This window comes from Bactrocera dorsalis, chromosome 2 (assembly GCF_023373825.1).
Source record: "Bactrocera dorsalis isolate Fly_Bdor chromosome 2, ASM2337382v1, whole genome shotgun sequence".
NCBI classification, from domain to species: Eukaryota; Metazoa; Arthropoda; class Insecta; order Diptera; family Tephritidae; genus Bactrocera; species Bactrocera dorsalis.
In genome coordinates this window covers 83,543,303-83,561,763 of record NC_064304.1, presented here as the reverse complement: position 1 = coordinate 83,561,763, position 18,461 = coordinate 83,543,303, and the positions used below count along the sequence as shown (strand labels likewise).

At 38.6% G+C, this 18,461-nt stretch overlaps 1 protein-coding gene across 1 annotated transcript in view; it reads left to right on the top strand.

Annotated features, from left to right (window-relative positions):
- LOC105228558 (chromatin-remodeling ATPase INO80) overlaps positions 1-11,733 on the top strand; it is a 77,874-nt gene extending 66,141 nt beyond the window's left edge. The window contains exons 15-16 of the mRNA XM_011208434.4: positions 5,316-5,495; positions 10,424-11,733. Of these exons, the coding sequence (XP_011206736.2) occupies positions 5,316-5,495; positions 10,424-10,776 (533 nt within the window). The 3' untranslated portion in view covers positions 10,777-11,733. The remainder of the gene's footprint in view (positions 1-5,315; positions 5,496-10,423) is intronic.
- Positions 11,734-18,461: the final 6,728 nt, after the last annotated feature.

Sequence of the window (18,461 nt, the reverse complement as noted above, 5' to 3'; positions counted from 1 at the left end):
AACACAAGGATAATATTTTTGCTATAAGGGTGTTTATGACAAAAGTTGACATACAATAAGAGCTCCAGAGTGGATAAAAAAGCAAAGCAAATGGGGCCGCTGGTGAACGAGGGCAAGACGAAATATCCCCTCAAACAAACAGTCGTCGCACTCGCGACTTGGCTCCCACGTCACTGTTGACAGTCGTAACTTCGAAGTCGTGTTAATTTCGTCCATCTTGGAACCAGTATAAACACCACCAACAATGTCAGCCTGGAAATCCAAGGCAGGATAGAACTTGCCAACTGGTGCTACTTCGGATTGAGACGGCAATTGAGAACTAAAGTCCTCTCAAAAACCCAACTCTATAAGTCACTCATTATTCCCGTCCTGCTATATGGCGCAGAGACATTGACGATGACAACATCTAATGAGTCGACGTTACGAGTTTTCGAGATAAAGGTTCTGCGAAAGATTTATTTGCGCATTGGCAACGGCGAATACCGCAGTCGACGGAACGTTGAGCTGTACGAGATGTATGACATATTCAGGGAATCAAAAGACAGCGGCTCCACTGGCTAGGTTATGTCGTCCGAATGGACGAAAACGCTCCAGCTGTGCTGTACCTGCAGGGGAAGCAAAGGAAGAGGAAGACCACCACTCTGTTGCAAAGACCAGGTGGAGAAGAACCGGGCTGCACTTGCAGCAACTGGAGCCGTATGTCAGTAAAAACGCACTGAATGTTCTCCTTCAAGGCATCAGTCGTCTCAGGGTAATCCGCGTTGACAAACAACTTCACACCACCCAACAAAATAATCCAGCGGTGTTAAATCGCACGATCTTGGAGGGCACGCCACAGGCCCACGAGATAAACGCTCACCAAAAGTTTCCTTCAATAATTTGGTTGCTTCGTGAGTTGTATGGGAAGTAACGGCCTCCAGTTGGAACCAAATGTCGTCCACATCAGCATACTCCAGTTCAAGGACGAAAAATGCATGAATCCTAATTCTGTAGCCTTCTCCATTGACTGAAACATTATAGAGGACGGCATCATTTTTGAAGAAGTATGGACCAATGATTCCATCTGCTCATAGATCACACCAAACAGGGTCTTTTGAGGATATAACGGCGTCTCAACAATGGCCAATGGATTAGCATTATTCCAAATATCAAGAGTGAGCTTCGTCGCTGAACAAAATTTTCTTGTGAATATCTCGGTCTGTGGCCATCTTGTTTTGGGCCATTTGACCGAACATGCGGGGCGCATCATGAGGCCATGGTGTTAAGCCAAAGCTTCTTTATTTATGTTTTATTTATAGTATGGTTATTATATTCTGTAATTTTTAGTATATAGGTTCCTTGATATTTTTAACCGGCTTCGAAATGTGGAGAACACTCAGGGACGACAACCAGGTGTTTTGATTCTTCTTGTAGAGGGTCTTGAATTTTTAGGAAACAACTTTTTGATGGGTTAGACTTTCTCTTGACTTGATAACACGTCGGAGTTTGTCACTCATTTGGAAGCTGAGGCGTTGAGTTACTTTAGTGAGGATTGCCTTCCGGCATATGACTAAGAGTGTCACCATAGAAACATAGTAGTGGTGTAATTGCCATTTTCGACGCTTTTTATACGCCGAATATAAACCGTTAGCAATGCCACTCGTCTGTATACGAGTAGCTGAAATAATACACAAAGCTTCGTGTCGAATCAAGTTCACACAGCGCCGACGCCTTGAATCGGGTCGCGCTTTATAACACATAATTAATTAATAAAAATTAATTGCGCCGACTAACACAAGTTTTAATGAGCATAAATTAATATACTCGTATCTCAGCGGTAGCAGCTGTCGTTAATGATCGTATGAATGCGCGAGTTAGTGAAGGAGAATCGTCAAACGCGACATTTGTCATGTCACATGCGATGATTTAAAGTCATAAAGCACTAACTCACTTAATGATACATATACACACGCACATACACAAACACTTCGGGCCACCTAAATGACATGAGTAGCTGGTGAAAAGTCACTCGGGCATGCCAAAGCCAACGGCAAATCTGGTGGCGCACACGCAAGCATGTGCAACAGTGTGGCAAGCTAACTGATTTCGCTGATGAGCTAACGAACCGCGGGACAAGCGAGGCAAATGGCTGGCTAACGCGCCGAAGACACCGCAGATGTGTGCACGTGAAGTTCCAGAAGTCGTTGAAGCTGAGGCGAGCTGAAATAGAGTAGTGCTGTGTAGAGTGGAGGGGGGAGAGACAATGACAACATGAATGACATGAAGAGTGCGCTGGCAGATAGCTTCGTACTTTTTCTTATTCTTAATGTGTTTCGGTGGTGCTCAACTGTGACTTGGTCAATGAGTTGCACTCTGCGGCAGAGCGCACCTTCTGTTGTTCTTCCTCCTGTCTTTGTTGTTGTAGACGTTCATGTCGATGATGAGCTTGCACTTGCACTTGCACTTGACTTCAGGGAAGGTTGCATAAATGCATGAATGACTACTTGACTAAGCTACAGGGAGCTGCGTCTGGCCCTAGCCGAGCTGTTCTAGGTTTCGTCTCCAGCACGCTACTCGCTACTCAGCTATCTTGGTCCACTTGCGTTGACGTGCGCACCATCGAATGGTAGCGCTGGTAAAGGTTTAACTGTTGCTGACTGCTGCACCAATGGCTCGAGACGCGGCAAGGGGTCCGCAGTCGCATGCGCAAAGTCGTTGTATTTATATAATTTTTACAGTTAACTTGCAATTACACACTTGCTGACTGTGCACAGATACTCGTATGTGAGTGTGTGTGCGTGTGTCTCTGTTTACTCGAATAAGAAATTGAGAAAATGGGGGGAAAATTGAAAAACACTTGAAATGCAGTAGTCACTCTCGGTGGGTTGGCGCACATATGAACGTTGAACCCCAACTTCCGCGATGCAAACAACAGTAATTTTTACAATCAGTAGCCCAACGGCTGGGAAGTTGCCGGCATACTTTTTATGGCTATTTGAATATTTAAAATTGATGAAAGCCGTTAAAAGTCAATAATGTGCTCAATGATCTATGTACTTATGTATATGCATATATGTATATGTGATTGTGTGAGTATGTCAAGTAGGGAAAGTAGTCAGTACACGTGATTGCCAGACTTTAGAGGTTACACATGAGGTCTCTTTAATGTCTTTAAATTTGTTTTAAAATAAAAATTTTGCGTTCGCCAAAGCGTGTTTGCTGGCATCTTCATAAAAGCCATGAGCTTTTTAAACTTATAAGAATATTTATTTAAAATAGTAGTATTTATACAGTTTAATATCAGTGTAGAAAATTTTCAAATCGGTCTTCTCATATCAAATCCTACTAAATTGAAAAAAAAAAACACATGATGAATGTGCGGGCGACTTACTTCTTTGCGATGTAAAATACTGTAGTCAGTTCGTGTATTGAATAGAAAAATTTCACAAACCAAAACGATGTAGGCCAAGTTTTGAGAATCGTTCAGTCTCATAATGCGTGTGCAGCAACGCCTGTCCGATCAATCTATCTTCAAGCATGTTCGTCCTCAGCCACGTTTTCATGCAGCGATGTGTCGAAAAAAAAGCGTTAAGAACCCGCAATCGTCACAGAATATGCGAAGATAGCTACATATGAATTATGAAGTATAGTTCTACATCGCAGTTTTTCAACGTTTTCAATGTAGTCGGTAACTGACTTTTGGTTCCCTCTCCAATGACACTGCCAGTGATCAAGTTCACCATTGAGCTTCAAATGTCGCACGACGTTGTCATTACCAAAAGGCCTTTCAATCGTATGTACATATCTAGCAGTCAATACGATTTTCCATTTCTTTGGTTTTCAAAGCACATATTACACTTTTTTTGGAAGCTGCAGACTTAGTTGAAATCCATCCAATACTTCTCTAGAAAAGCGCGTCTTCAAATCTTCGCCGATTGTATCCAAGTTCCTTCGCAAGCTCTCAAGCAAAAATTTTATCGCTTTGTTTATCGACCGCAGATTCTTGGTTTTTCTTCGTCAACTTTCAGTTCTGCCGCCATTTTTCTCGTGTCCGAATAAATGGATCGAAAATGTTCTTCAGCTTTTTGTCTTCAATTTCGAAACGTTACAAGCAGTGTATCTATCATATTTGATGCCTTTGTCAGATCGATCGATTCTTTTTGAAGAATCATGCTGAGTGAATAAGTTAGAGATAGAATATCATCACTGCGATGCGTACCAATGATGATCTTTGACGATCAACAACAATTTTGCTGCAAATTTGATAACTGCATCATGCCGTTGCGTTGCGATTTTTTGAAAATCCTATAATATTTTAACTCCTTGAGGCTCCTGACTTGTTGTTTAAGACTACATTACAAAAGTTTTCTCCTTGAGGCGAAGTAAATACATAGCTTAAATTAGTTTCTATAGAAATTTTTGGGATCACATTTCACGTTCTGTTTTTCGGTGACATGCTTAATATGTACCATCTTATCAACAGCAAAGCTCTCTCCTTTGTAATTACGTTAATAACAGTTATTTACTGTACTCCAAATCCAGACAATTTTTTCATTTCCTCCTTCACCAGGTATCAGCTGCTTTTAATTTTTATATCATTACTTTCTTCCATTAGATTTCTGCTGCATATGCGTTCTGTGGTCTAAACATGTAATTTACTTGTCCTCTTCATCATTCTACATGCCCATCCTATACGCTACCGCGTGTCCTTCAAAATTGAGATTAATTGCTATCAGCAAACGAAATTTTTAATGTTTACAATGTGTAACTCCATATCCAATGGTCATACGCTAAATTAGCTATTATTTGGTGCGCTCAAATTTTTCGGCAGTTTTTCCACTGTTGGCGCCTTTTCAATATTCAATTGCTTTTATGTACGGTAATTATTCTTTTTATTGCTTGATGTTTTTGAGGTAGGACGGACCTCCCCACTTACACATGTAGTCCAATGTCTCGGACACCATGTGGCTTTCACTTTTACGCTATATTTATTATAATCATGGAGTGAAACAATTGTCGAAGTTAAAAAATGTGCGTCGAACAACTTTATCCAAAAAAACTGGATTATCCTTAAGGCTCATGCCATATTGCTGCCTCCCGTTTGTAAGCCACAATCGAAATTATTATTTTTTAATTGTCGGTTTTATATCCAATTCCTCTGGCTTAAGTTGTCTATCACTATTGAAACACAACTTTGTTATAGTCCATATCTCACCATATGTTTTTGCGGCAATCTTCTATAGCTCGTGAGTACTCCACTTCTGTCATTTTTATGGTTTATGATATTGATTGTTATTATTTATTATTTATTTTCCTCTCATTCTGTATCTTTTCAGCGCTCTTTGGTGACTATGGCAATATTGGACGCATTCGTCGGCGCCATCATCCGCGTGGCACGAAACGTGGCCGGCCACGCGGCAGCACAAGGCGTGGCGGCGGCAATGGCTCTATGGGACGTTCAATTTCATCACCGGGTAATGCAAATGTAACAATGCCCGGTACGCCAGGTGGAGAAGGTGAGTTATGGTCATTAAGAAATTTTCGAATCGAAATGTAAACAAATATGAAAAGGAAACATTTACCAAATCGAATCGAAGTCTCGAATATTAATTTGCTAAATATCATGTTATGAGTTTTAAGCCTCGACGGACCACGATCGTTCAATGACATAACCTACAAAACTATAGCGTTGAGGGATAGAATTCTTTTTATGATTGTTCATGATTTAAGGGTTCTTTTAGCATTCAGATATGATAAGGATTGATAGAACATAAAAGCAAAAGCGTCACGAAGAATCAATTCAGAATGCGACGGTTCATTATAGTGGGGCAATAGCCAAGAGTTTTTTGCACAAACGACAAATTGATAGTATTCCTTGATGACAGTTTGGCCGGTCGGACGGATTTCGAAATGCAGCACTCCTCGATAACCGAAGAAAACTGCCAACATAACCTTGATTTTGACCTACTTCTACGTGGTTTTTTTCGGCTTCGACTCATCTTTGCCACCATATTCGACCGAATGATTGTCTGTTGCCGGGTCAAGCATAAATCCAACACGCATCGTCAGTAATAATACGTTTCATGGCATCCTGCTAGTCAGAAAGCATTGTTTCGCAGACGTTAATGCAACGCTGTTTTTCGAAAAAATTTAGTCATTTTGGAACCAATCGTGCTTGCACTTTTCTCGGACCCAAATGATGTTTAAAAATTGTTTTCATTGAACCTTCCGATATTCCACCGATGCCAGTAAGATCTCTGACTGTTAATCGTAGATCGTACCTCAAGCACCAATTTCTTTATTTTATTGACGTGTTGATCATCAGTTGATGTTGATGGCCGTCCTTGATTGATTGAACAGAGCGCCTACCTATTGAATGGCTGTGACACAAAAACTGTTTGAGATATCGATTTAGATCTAGAAATATCATATACGAACTTACGTTACTTACTTGATTAACAGGGCAGGGAGTTACTGAGCTATAACAACTTTCTAAGCTAGAATATATCTTCCTGAAAGCTGTAATGTACCCATCATAGAAGTATATTGCTTAAATGTAACACTCTTGCTTGCTTATATGCAACTCTGCCATAATTGCCCGCCACTTCAAGCTAATCTTTCTCAAAATCACGTTTTACACCGCTCGTATCTTTTGGCACGCCCGAAATTAATTAAACTGCCTGTTTTTTAGGATATTGAAATGTGCTTGCGGTTTCTTCTTGAACGCCCTCATTCCTATACCACTTCCGTTCTGCTTATATATTTTAATCCTTACTTCCCTTTGCTTTGTCAAATGTGGTTTCGTTCCAGCGCTTCCGCTGCTCCTTTGCATGCCCGCTTCACCGTGCTTTGGTTGTACTTAAGTACGCGCCTAAGTGGCACTTAAGTTAATGAGTCACACTCAAACACTCGCGAATGAAGGCGGGGAGGGGGATAATGCTGCCAGAAAAAATGAAATGTTTAATAGACTGTAATAAGTGTGAGTATTGAATGCGCGCCGGCAGGCAGTGGTTAGATATCAAGTTTAAAGAGGGCGAGCGGCTCAATACGTGACATATTTTACAGTTATTTTGTGTACTCACACTTGCCGCATATCTGATATGCCTTTGAGGTATATTATTACAATCTGATGACTACCCTTTCCCTTATCGGACAGAGTCAAAGCAAATATTTTCTTTTAGATTTTTGATATGCAGCAATCAATGACATTACTTAAGTGATATAATTGAAATTGTTATTATATTATCACAGATGCGCAAGAATATGGAATAAAATATATTAAATAACTTCCTTTAATTACTCAACTTGCTTGACTTTGGCTTGCTCCAAGGTATATCCGGGCAGTAGAGTGCAGATTCGAGGTGCATAATTAGTGTCACCTCTTTTGCGTACTATTTTTGGTCTGGAAATATAATTTACTGTGGGCAGTGAGTCACGGATTGCCCATATCATACTCAAATCACATTCTCTGTACCTAAAATTTTGCCTGTTCACATACATAGCTATTTGATAAGGAAAATTGTCGGAGAAAAACTATTTTGAGGTTTTAAATCTTAAGTCACATGATTTTCTAGTGGATATTAATTTTTTTTTCCATCCTCCAAAAGTAAACAAAAAGCATCATTAACAAGTAAGGAAGGGCTAAGTTCGGGTGTCACCGAACATTTTATACTCTCGCACGATAAAGTGATAATCGAGATTTCATTATCCGTCATTTACATATTTTTTTATTTTGCTGTAAAATTAATTAGAATTAAATTCTGAGAGATTTACCGATATTTTCGGTGAAAAATTAGGTTAGGTTAGGTTGGGCACTGAGTTCTTCGTGTTCGATATCAGGGACCTTGAAAAGTTATAGTCCGATCACAACAATTTTTCCACAAGGGATACCTCAGCTCACATACCGTATTTGAGTAAAGTTTTATTCCGCTATGATCATTGGTTTCTAATGTATATATTTTACAGAGAAGGCATCAGATGGAATTCAAAATAGCGTTATATTGGAAGAAGGCGTGGTTGAGAACCGATTTCGCCCATATTTAGTATATGTCATCAGGGTGTTAAAAAAATATTATATACCGAATTTCATTGAAATCGGTCGAGTAGTTCCTGAGTTATGGTTTTTGGTCCATAAGTGGGCGACGCCACGCCCATTTTTAATTTTTAAAAAAAGCCTGGGTGCAGCTTCCTTCTGCCATTTTTTTCGTAAAATGTTGTGTTTCTGACGTTTTTTGTTAGTCGGTTAACGCACTTTTAGTGATTTTCAACATAACCTTTGTATGGGAGGTGGGCGTGGTTATTATCCGATTTCTTCCATTTTTGAACTGTATATGTAAATGCCTGAAGGAAACGGCTCTATAGAGTTTGGTTGACATAGCTATAGTAGTTTCCGAGATATGTACAAAAAACTTAGTAGGGGGCGGGGCCACGCCCACTTTTCCAAAAAAATTACGTCCAAATATGCCCCTCCCTAATGCGATCCTTTGTGCCAAATTTCACTTTAATATCTTCATTTATGGCTTAGTTATGACACTTTATAGGTTTTCGGTTTCCGCCATTTTGTGGGCGTGGCAGTGGACCGATTTTGCCCATCTTCGAACTTGATCTTCTTATGGAGCCAAGAAATACGTGTACCAAGTTTCATCATGATATCTCAATTTTTACTCAAGTTACAGCTTGCACAGACGGACGGACAGACGGACGGACGGACAGACAGACATCCGGATTTCACCTCTACTCGTCACCCTGATCACTTTGGTATATATCACCCTATATCTGACTCTTTTAGTTTTAGGACTTACAAACAACCGTTATGTGAACAAAACTATAATACTCTCTTTAGCAACTTTGTTGCGAGAGTATAAAAAGGTTTCGCAGTTAACTTGACAGAAATTAAAAAAAAAAAATTAATAATCCTCGCCAGATACAAGCCCTCGAAACACTTTCCGTAGGCACCTTTTGGAAAGGCCTTCCGCTTCTTCAACGTATTTGGTTTTATCTCTTCGATCGATTGAAAACTGGTTTCACGGAGCGGCAATTTTAGTTTGAGTAACAAGAAAAAATCACACGGAGCCAAATATGGTGAATACGATGGTATTCAATGCATTTTTGGCTCTAAATTCAGTCACAATTATACTCTTTTTGAAAAAAACTCATCTTTATCGGGACGTGTCGAGCCAGAACGCGTTTCATACCCAAAATATTTACAAAAATCATACGAACGGACTCGCGAGAGATGTCAAACTTTCTATCCTTGACGTATTTAATATTTTCATCAGTTGAAGAGGTCGAAGGCCGTCCAGAATGAGGCATGTCTTCAGCGAAACCTCGACCCTCTGTGGAGGCGTTGTACCAATCGTAGGTTTGTGATTTTGATAAAACTGAATCACTGTAAGCCTTTCTAATCACAATTTTTTTTGTTCCAATGTAGTATATTCACAATTCTATATTATTTCAAGACACGAATTAAAACTATTTCATAATTTAGAAATAGGAAAATCGCTAACCTTTATGCTCAACATTCGCCTCGAATCACGTCCAGTAAAATATATTAAGCATAGCGACATAGCGCTCGAGCAACGCGGCATTTAGCCATGTACACGTCACTACGTAGTAGCCCCGATTTCGCCAGCGTTCAACGTTTGACATGTGGCACATGCCACTCCTCGCCATTGGGATTACTACGTAGTAGCTAATTTCGTATGCAGACACACTCGTTGGCGCACTTCCGCTTTCGTCCACACGTGATTTGTCAACAACGCCAGTCGCCGGCGGCGGCATCATCATTAGCGGCGCTTTTGTCAAACACCCGTCGGCGTCCAGACGTGGTCCCCTATTTACATATGAAATGTCCGTCCGCAAACGCGAACTATTTTCCCAACTCCTGCTCAAATTATGCCGTGACGCAACCTGGATTAACCAGCAACAACATGCCTATCGATGATTTTACGTAATTTTTGGTGGAAAACCTTGAAATCAATGCCGCGCTGATTCCAGCTCCCGCCCGACAAGCAGCAGAGTCATGATCAGAGACATGTGAATACATACAAATACAATTGTAATTGCAGTCCTGCACGTAGCGCGTACGAGGAAGCGCTACCAGCGCCGTTTAACGCATAAGCCGCTTAGTGCAATTAGCATTGTTGTAAGCGCATTGTCGGCTTGTTGCATTGTGGTACGTGCCACTGGACCAATAGCAGCGGATATTAATGTGAAATATTCAGTATTTGCGAAAGGGATATCGATACAGGCGCGCTTAACGGAGCGCAGCATAGCTAATCTTCTTCGTTGTGTAAGAGCCATAATGGGACTTAGAATTTGTGCAAATGTGCAGTTTTCAGCAAATATGCATAATAAATTCCTTAGAAAATTTTATAATTTTTCATTTTCTTCTAAAAAATACTCCGTGACTAATACAATACTTTCTCTACTCTCTTCCGAACAGATGGCGCGCACTCAACCTCACTCACGAATTTGGGCGCTGCCGAAACCACCTTCACCTCCACCGTGCCAACGCCGGTGAAACGCGGTCCTGGACGTCCACGTCTCAAGACAGCCGGCCCAACATATGCGGGTACACGCGGCGCCCCACGCACACGCAAGCCCATCGGTCCGTTGGTCGTGCCCCTCGGCCACAGCCCCGGCGCCACACCAATGACACGCAGCCCGGCTGTTAGCCGCGCACCTAGTCCCAGCTTTTCAGAGCGCAGCAGCTACAGCGCCACCGGTGCTGGCATTAGCACGTCGCAAGCCAGCGGCAGCAGTGGCACAACTAACAGGGATGTGGGCAGCAGCTGAGCACCGGCAGTTAACTAGTTTCATTTATGCTAAGAAGTTTATTTAACGAACAACTAATTAATTTATTACATACACACACACAAACACATACAAAAAAAATTTTTTCATTTTTATATTTTATATCGTTTTTGCTAAAACTTGGATTTCGCAAACTATTGTGCTTTTATTAATTTAAGTCCAACAGTGTTCATTACGCATTATTCACTAATTAAGAAAAAATTAAAAAAATATTTATATTAATGTATTAATAGTATTTTAAGCTACATTATTAAAAATATTGAGCAATTGCATAAAGTCAAACAAATTTTAAAAAATCTTATTTTGGCAACATTTTTCTATTATCTAAAAAAGACTTATATTTTGTTAAACAGTGTATTTGCTTTTAGGCCTTTTAAGGTGTACATATTAGCAGCGCATTTTCTAATTATTGTATTACAATTTGTTTTCAAATGAGAATTCAATATTATTGCTGAATGTAAAAACTAAAAAAAATTAAATAAATAATAAAAATTTAAATAAATAAAAAATTCTAAAACTATATACACAGTAACTCACATAACATTTTCACGCTGCATGAGCTCATTTCATACTTCATAGCATTTTTTCCCTATATAAACCATTGCAAACAGTTTTTAGGTTATGTTATATTTAGTTTTTAAATTTTGTTTAAAAAATGTTATCAATAAGCAATAATTGATAAGCAGAAAAGTTTAAATAATGCACTCAGTCATAAATCAACTAAAAGTATGCGACTATTTTTTCATTTAGTTAATTAAAATTGCATTTTCGAAATATTGTCGTTAGAAGAAATCGAAAAGAAAAATGTTTTGAAAAAAAAAAAAATAATTAGAAAAAATTATATACTGTAGACACACAGCCAATGAAGATATATTATTTACTCTTTAATAAAATAATAAGTAAATAAACTGCTCACCCTAATGTAATAAGAAAACACAAGCCAAATATACTTCTTATTTCTGCTCGGAAATGAATGGTATGAAAGCAGCGTCGATATGTACATAACTAAAACTCACCTAAAATGCAAAACAGAGCATCATCAAAAAAATCGAAATGGAATTTTTTATTGCTTACGATTCACTACATCATGTTATATATACATATGTATGTAACACAAAATTTTCAGCTTTCGCTGGTAGATATAACCAATATATAACCATTTTATAACCAAAACTCAAATTTTCTTTGAAAATGCCTGTAAACTTATGAAAATAGATATTCGTAATTTTACAACTTAGGTGACGATATACTATTCTTGATTTCTTGAATTTACAGGACCGAAATTTTTCACGGTTATATTAATTTCATGTACTGTGCAGGCTTTATAATATAATACCGATTAATTGTTTATTACCCAGAGTATCAAAAATGTTTAAAAGTTCAAATATTTTCGATAAAATTCAAACTATTCGGTTAGTGATTTTTAAATCTTCTTAATGTTTCCTGAAGCGTTTTGAAACAGCAGAAGCCTTCTAAAGCTCACAAATGGACTATTAAAAAGTGCAAAGTAAACATTTAAATACAAATTGTACGTTTGTGAAGACTGCTTTGACCATTATGGAGAATCAGGTGGCATCTAAAAGTAAGAACAAAACTTTACGGCCCTATTCCAGTCGTCTTTGTCGTCTTAATTGTCGTTTCCCAGGTGTCCTTTTTATCATCGCTTTGTTTCTTAATTCATATTCTTCAAAAATATCGAAATGTCAAACAAAAGTCATTGAAATTTTGTGATTGGGGCCGATTGTTCTTTATTTTGAGAAGAAATCACTGATCTGTCAGCGAAGCTAAAAAAATCTGTTATCTGGATATCTGGTATGAAACGCAACAATACTGTAATCAAACCCTTACTTTCAAAAAACCCATTCGAAAAAAGGTTGTATTGGGCGTATGAAAACATCAACCGTTATTGGAGCAATATTTACTGATGAGTCAATTTTTGTATTGCTCAACATCTAATGTCGTGCTTGGTAAAGAAAGGAACAAACATTTTTTCGAAGAAGTGTTCAGCAAGCAGGGCCTTTATAAAATCTTTCTTAGCTCATGAATTTGAGGTTTTGAGGTGTTTCATAGAAAACTTGAACGCCGTTAAAATGATAAAATTGTATAAAAAGGGTTTACTGAAGTCAGCTGAAATGCCGATTGGATAGCGCAAGAAAGTAATGATCGGAAACATAGGAGCAGACTCTGTACTCAATTGAAACAAGAAAACCATAATTTTAGTTCGGCTTTCACATTCACCTGAAGCAAATCCAATAGAACGTTTGGGTCTTTAGTGCAAGCGTAAATATCAAGGAAATATTTAACGTCAACAACTACTCCATACCTAGAGCTCGCTTTCTGTGGATTATGTGGAAAATTTAGTTGCAAGTTAACACAAATGATGTCACGCTATAATAGACAATGCTGGAGATTCGATTAAGTATTGAATAAACGTCAGCTATAACAAAACAACATAGTATTTTCAAAAATTACAACATTTTTCCGAATAAACGCCACCGACACTTTGGAAAACGAAAATGTTATATTTTGAATGCTGTGCATTTACTTAAATTTGTTTATGGAGATTCAAAAACAATTTTAAATTCAACCAGCTCTTTCATTGAAATACACCTACGACACCTAATTTATTAAATTCGAAGTTTAGTTGAAAGTATAAATATGATTTTTTTTCTTTTTCTATGACTGTCAGATCAAATAATCGTTAGTGTTTAATATACGCCTGTCTTTCTGAAGTATATAAACTGCATTTTTACGAAAAGTTACTCAACAAATAAGTTCCATTAAATTGTGTGTGCGGAATCGAATTTCTGGTGGCGAAACGTTTAGAATGTTGGAAGAGGCTGTCGATGATCATGTTTGTTGGGAGCAAGTGTTTTTGTTCGATACAAATTATGTAAAGAGTTTCGAAAACGCGTTGACTACGAACTACGTCCAAGAACAGCAGCTGATGATCAACACGTCAATAAAATAAAGGAATTGGTGTTTGAGAGTCGACGATCAACAGTCAGAGATCTTACTAGCAACATTGGAATATTGGAAGAATCAGCGAAAACTATTTAGTGGTACCAAAATCACTCATTTTTTCGAAAAAATATCGTCAAGTTAACGTCTGTATAACAATGCTTTTTGACTTCCATGGAAGGTATTATTACGACGAATAATATGGAAGGTATTATTACGACGAAGAGTCTTAGTAAAATTAGTCTTACCATTCGGAAACAGACGATAAATCGGACGAAAGCCGTGGCAAAGGTGAGCCAAAGCCGAAAAAACTAAGTCAAAGTAGGTCAAACGTTAAGGTTATGTTGACAGTTTATGTATTATCGAGTTGTGGTGCACTCCGAATTCCTTCCCACCAGTCATACTGTCAACAAGGAATATTATTTAAGTGTTATGCATCATTTGCGCGAAACTATTCGTAAAACGAAGCCGGAATTATGGGCCGACAACTCTAAGTGTTTGCACCACGATAATACACCGTCGCCTACTATATTGATTCTTCGCCAAATTTTTAACCATATCATTCCGTAATCACTGTATTCACCCCATTTAGCATTATTATCAATAAAAATTGTATTTCCAAAATAAGTCTTAAAATATTTAAATTTTATAACAAACCCCTTTAATTAACCCATCTCTCCATAGATCCCAAAATATCGCGCTTTTACTTACTATGGTACAAATAAACGTTTTTTCTGAGAAGATTCTTCGAGAAAATTGACGTCATATATGTATCTAAACCATTACAATCCTTTAGTGTTCTTAACAAATAATTTTGGTCAAGGGTTAGGCTCTCCTCTTCGGTGACCTTATTGCTTAATGAATTTGTGTGTTTGAATTATTAAAATTGCATTCCTGACTGGAATTATAATATGAAAGTAACTCCAACTCTTTAGATGAACTCAGTGGACAGCATTTTCGGAAGATGTTTTTTATTATAACTCGCCGTTTGTTAAATTTAGTATCGAAGGAAAGATCTCTGCAAAAGCGTGGAATCAGAAGAATATGAAATAAAACAAGCAGGTAGAAAATTTACAATTCGATAGTGCTAAGGATTATCTTCATGATGTTCTTCGAAGATTACTTAAAACTGGATCCACATAAGGACACCTCCTCGAAGCAGAAGCACAGCGTTCTTCATATTTAGTACCTTATCTTATCTAGTACGATCTTAATACTGAGCAGTTGAAATTTCTGCTTATCTTCACATGATTCCGACATACCGAATGCATTGCTCCTGTATCTCTCTTTTCTTACTTATATTCCATCTGGTATGTTCGGACCCTATTATCCCGTTAATGTAGCTGGTTTTCTGGAACTACATTTGACGATAGCGATAGAAAGGGTTTAAGTAGCTGCTACAACAAAGCATAAGCAGAAATACTCACTAAAGCCGGGAATCGAAAACCATAACATTACCGATAAAATACCGTCAACTTCACGTTATATTCCAAAACAATTTCAAAAATTATGTATACCAACACAACACTGCAGGTGAATTCATTCTATAACCAAAGCTATGACAGCTTAGTCAAAATGTTTCTGTTAGATTGGCAGAGGAAAGTGAAGCTCGTAACAGTTCATAAAAATGTTAGAATTATCGAAACGAAGAACGTAACATGTAAATGTTTGCTTACGTGTGTGCAAATGTAAATGTGTGTGCGTGTATGTATGCATGTGGGAAGAAAGAAGACTGCCTGTGCCGCTTGTATATGCTGATCTTAACAAGTGCACTGCCAATAAAGCGTACAATAACAGCAACAACCATTATAGATGAAATATGTGGAATTAACCAATAAAACCGTTATGTGCAACAGCAGATTGCCACTCTAGTGCTTGTCTTGTGCACTGCATTGCTGACATGCCAGTGATTTCGCACGGCTGAAGACACTCGACGGACATACACACACACGCTACCGCATTGATTTGCCTGCCACTCAGCTTCATTGTTGCAACATGCAACATGCCAACATTTTCGCGCATTTAATTGAAAGTTTTGTTAATATTTTTCCGATTTGTGTTATTATTGAGCGCGATATGCGGTGCCTATACACACACACACTATACACTTGTACTTGGGTCTCTCACTTGCTGCAAGCGTTGCCAGTGCGCCACTTTGCCACTTTGGTCGCCGCCAGCCGCAAACGCATTAAAAGCGACAATCCGCGTCTGATTTTAATTGAATTTGAATTTTTAATTGATATGACAAGGAGCCGCGCGTTCAGCGCTGAGAGCCAGAGCGCCGCAGAGCCGCTAACAGCTGCTCGAACGGTTTGTTTTGGTCGTTGTTGGCGCTTTGATCACGGTTACTGTCTGTTTTACCGTTTCTATTGCCACTATGCGTGTTTGCAGGCATCTCCGCACATTGCACCAATCTCGAAATTGGCAGTCACATAAATTTTTGGAAATATGAGTTGTGGCGAGTGGATTTCGAGGCTCGTTAAATACGCAAATATTTGATTGTCTTTTTATGCTCCGTATTTTTGATTAAACGTACATAAATGCATATTTGTTTGACACTTGACAGCTAATCCGTTGATTATCAATGCTGCTTGATGAGTGTTTCGTAACTTGTAAGCCGTATAAAATTTCGAATTGTGCCAATCCAAATATTTGTTCGAGCGGTTTCGAAAACAAATTGTTGCGAAACAATAAATGTGAAAGCTCATGTTAGATAATTAGTTGTTTCATATAGTCTCATAAAGTTATAAGTTATAACGATCCGAAAACATAGCGTTCAGAGTTGTATTTGCGTAAACTTATTTTAGTAAGCAATCCAACAACAAATTGCTTAAACTAGTATAAAAAAATTATGATTTTACGATGCTTTGTGACACGTTGTGAGTACCCTAAATGTAATGAAAACCCCACTAAAAACTTAAGAAACCTTCCTAATCGTCAATCTTGGCTTGAGTACCGTTTGCGTTAGCTTACCGCGATGTGACCACAACCGTTTTATTTGATGTTGTTAATAGGGATCTACTTTTCATTCCCAGTAACATGATCTCATATATTGAGAAATACTGGATTTCTGTTTCATTCTTCTTCTTTTTATTGGCGTAGACACCGCTTACGCAGTTATAGCCGAGTTTACAACAGCCCACCAGTCGTTCTTCCTTTTCGGTGTTTGGGAGATTCCAAGTGTAGCCGTCCTTCTCTAATTGGTCTTTCCAACGGAGTGTAGGTCTTCTTATGTTTCATCCGACGGGTGCTGCGTCGAATACTCTCAGACGTTTTCATCCATTCGGAAGACATGATGTAGCTAGCATAGCCGCTGTCTCTTAATTCACTGAACTATGTCAATGTCGTCGTGAATCTCGTAGAGATCATTGTTGCATCGACTGCAATATTCCAATGCACAAGGACCACACATCTTCCATAGAACCTTTTCTTGAAAGTTCGTATCTCCGACTCATCAGATGTTTTCATCGTCCATGTCTCTGCACCATATAGCAGGACGAGGATGATGATACCGTGTAGAGTTTGGTCGTTTTTAGTACTTAACTTCTCAAATGCCTATAAAGTTGCCTTAGTACTTCCTGATTCCAATGCAACTTTTTGTTTTGAGATCGGATTGCATCTTCAACCCCAACTCCGGTCTTGAAATTTCGGAAATTCGCCTAAAATCGTGAAATTGTCTACCTAGCGCCTGAAATACGCATCTCGTGGCAAAATGTATAAGACAAAAGTTATTTGCCACGCCATTTGCTACCGAAATGGTATATGTGATCATGGCCGTAGGACGAACCATTCCCGAGATACGAGCGAAAATGCGGCGCGCCACAGCGCAAGGTGAAAATCGGCTTGCGGCCATACTTCTTGACGTTGATTTCGCCGAGTGCTATCACTCACATTCATTCACCTACGCCAAAAACACGTTCGGATAGGTCTCCATACAAATATTTTTTCATCGAGTTCCTTCACTCTTGTCGGTGATTTCGCCGAGTGCTAACACTTATATTCTCTCAACAAAACACAGAACTCAAAATGTCTGTATCTAAATTTAAATTTAGACAGAAATATCCTGTGTTTGGCATATATCCGTACAATCTCTCTGAGTTCCAGTTACCTACTTACCAGGATGTTCTTTTGTGTTATCAGTTTGAAAGATTTCGTATAGGGCGACTCCGAGGCGACAACTATGAACCTAGGAGTAAAGAGGTTACAGAAATAGTTGCAAAAAAGGTTGAAAATACTTTCAAAAAGTCATCTATTCCCATAGTTTCACACACCAGAGTTGTACAAATGGTCACCACATACCATAAGAAATTTCTGACTCTTAAACAAATGTTTTTAAGGAACTCAATAGGTTTGAGCTCTAAAAGAAACGACTTTGTCTCTTCTGCCGGAAAATTATTTGACATCGCTAAAGAAAAGCTTTCAAAACGTCATTCAACATCAACACTTACCAGAAAAGTATCATCTAGAACACGTGACCATTCAGATCATCGAAAAAATTCCGGAATCGACCCACCCTACTACTAAGTCCGGAGTAGCAACTGTTGATGAAAGTTATTCTGCTTTGAATAAGACGACTCGATAAAGACGAAATTATTTACGACTTCCAAGTTATGACTGTGAACAGTGACGTGACAGACAAGTCGCGAGTTGACGACAGGAGATATTTCGTCTTGCCCTCGTTCACTACCAGGCCCATTTGATTTCTA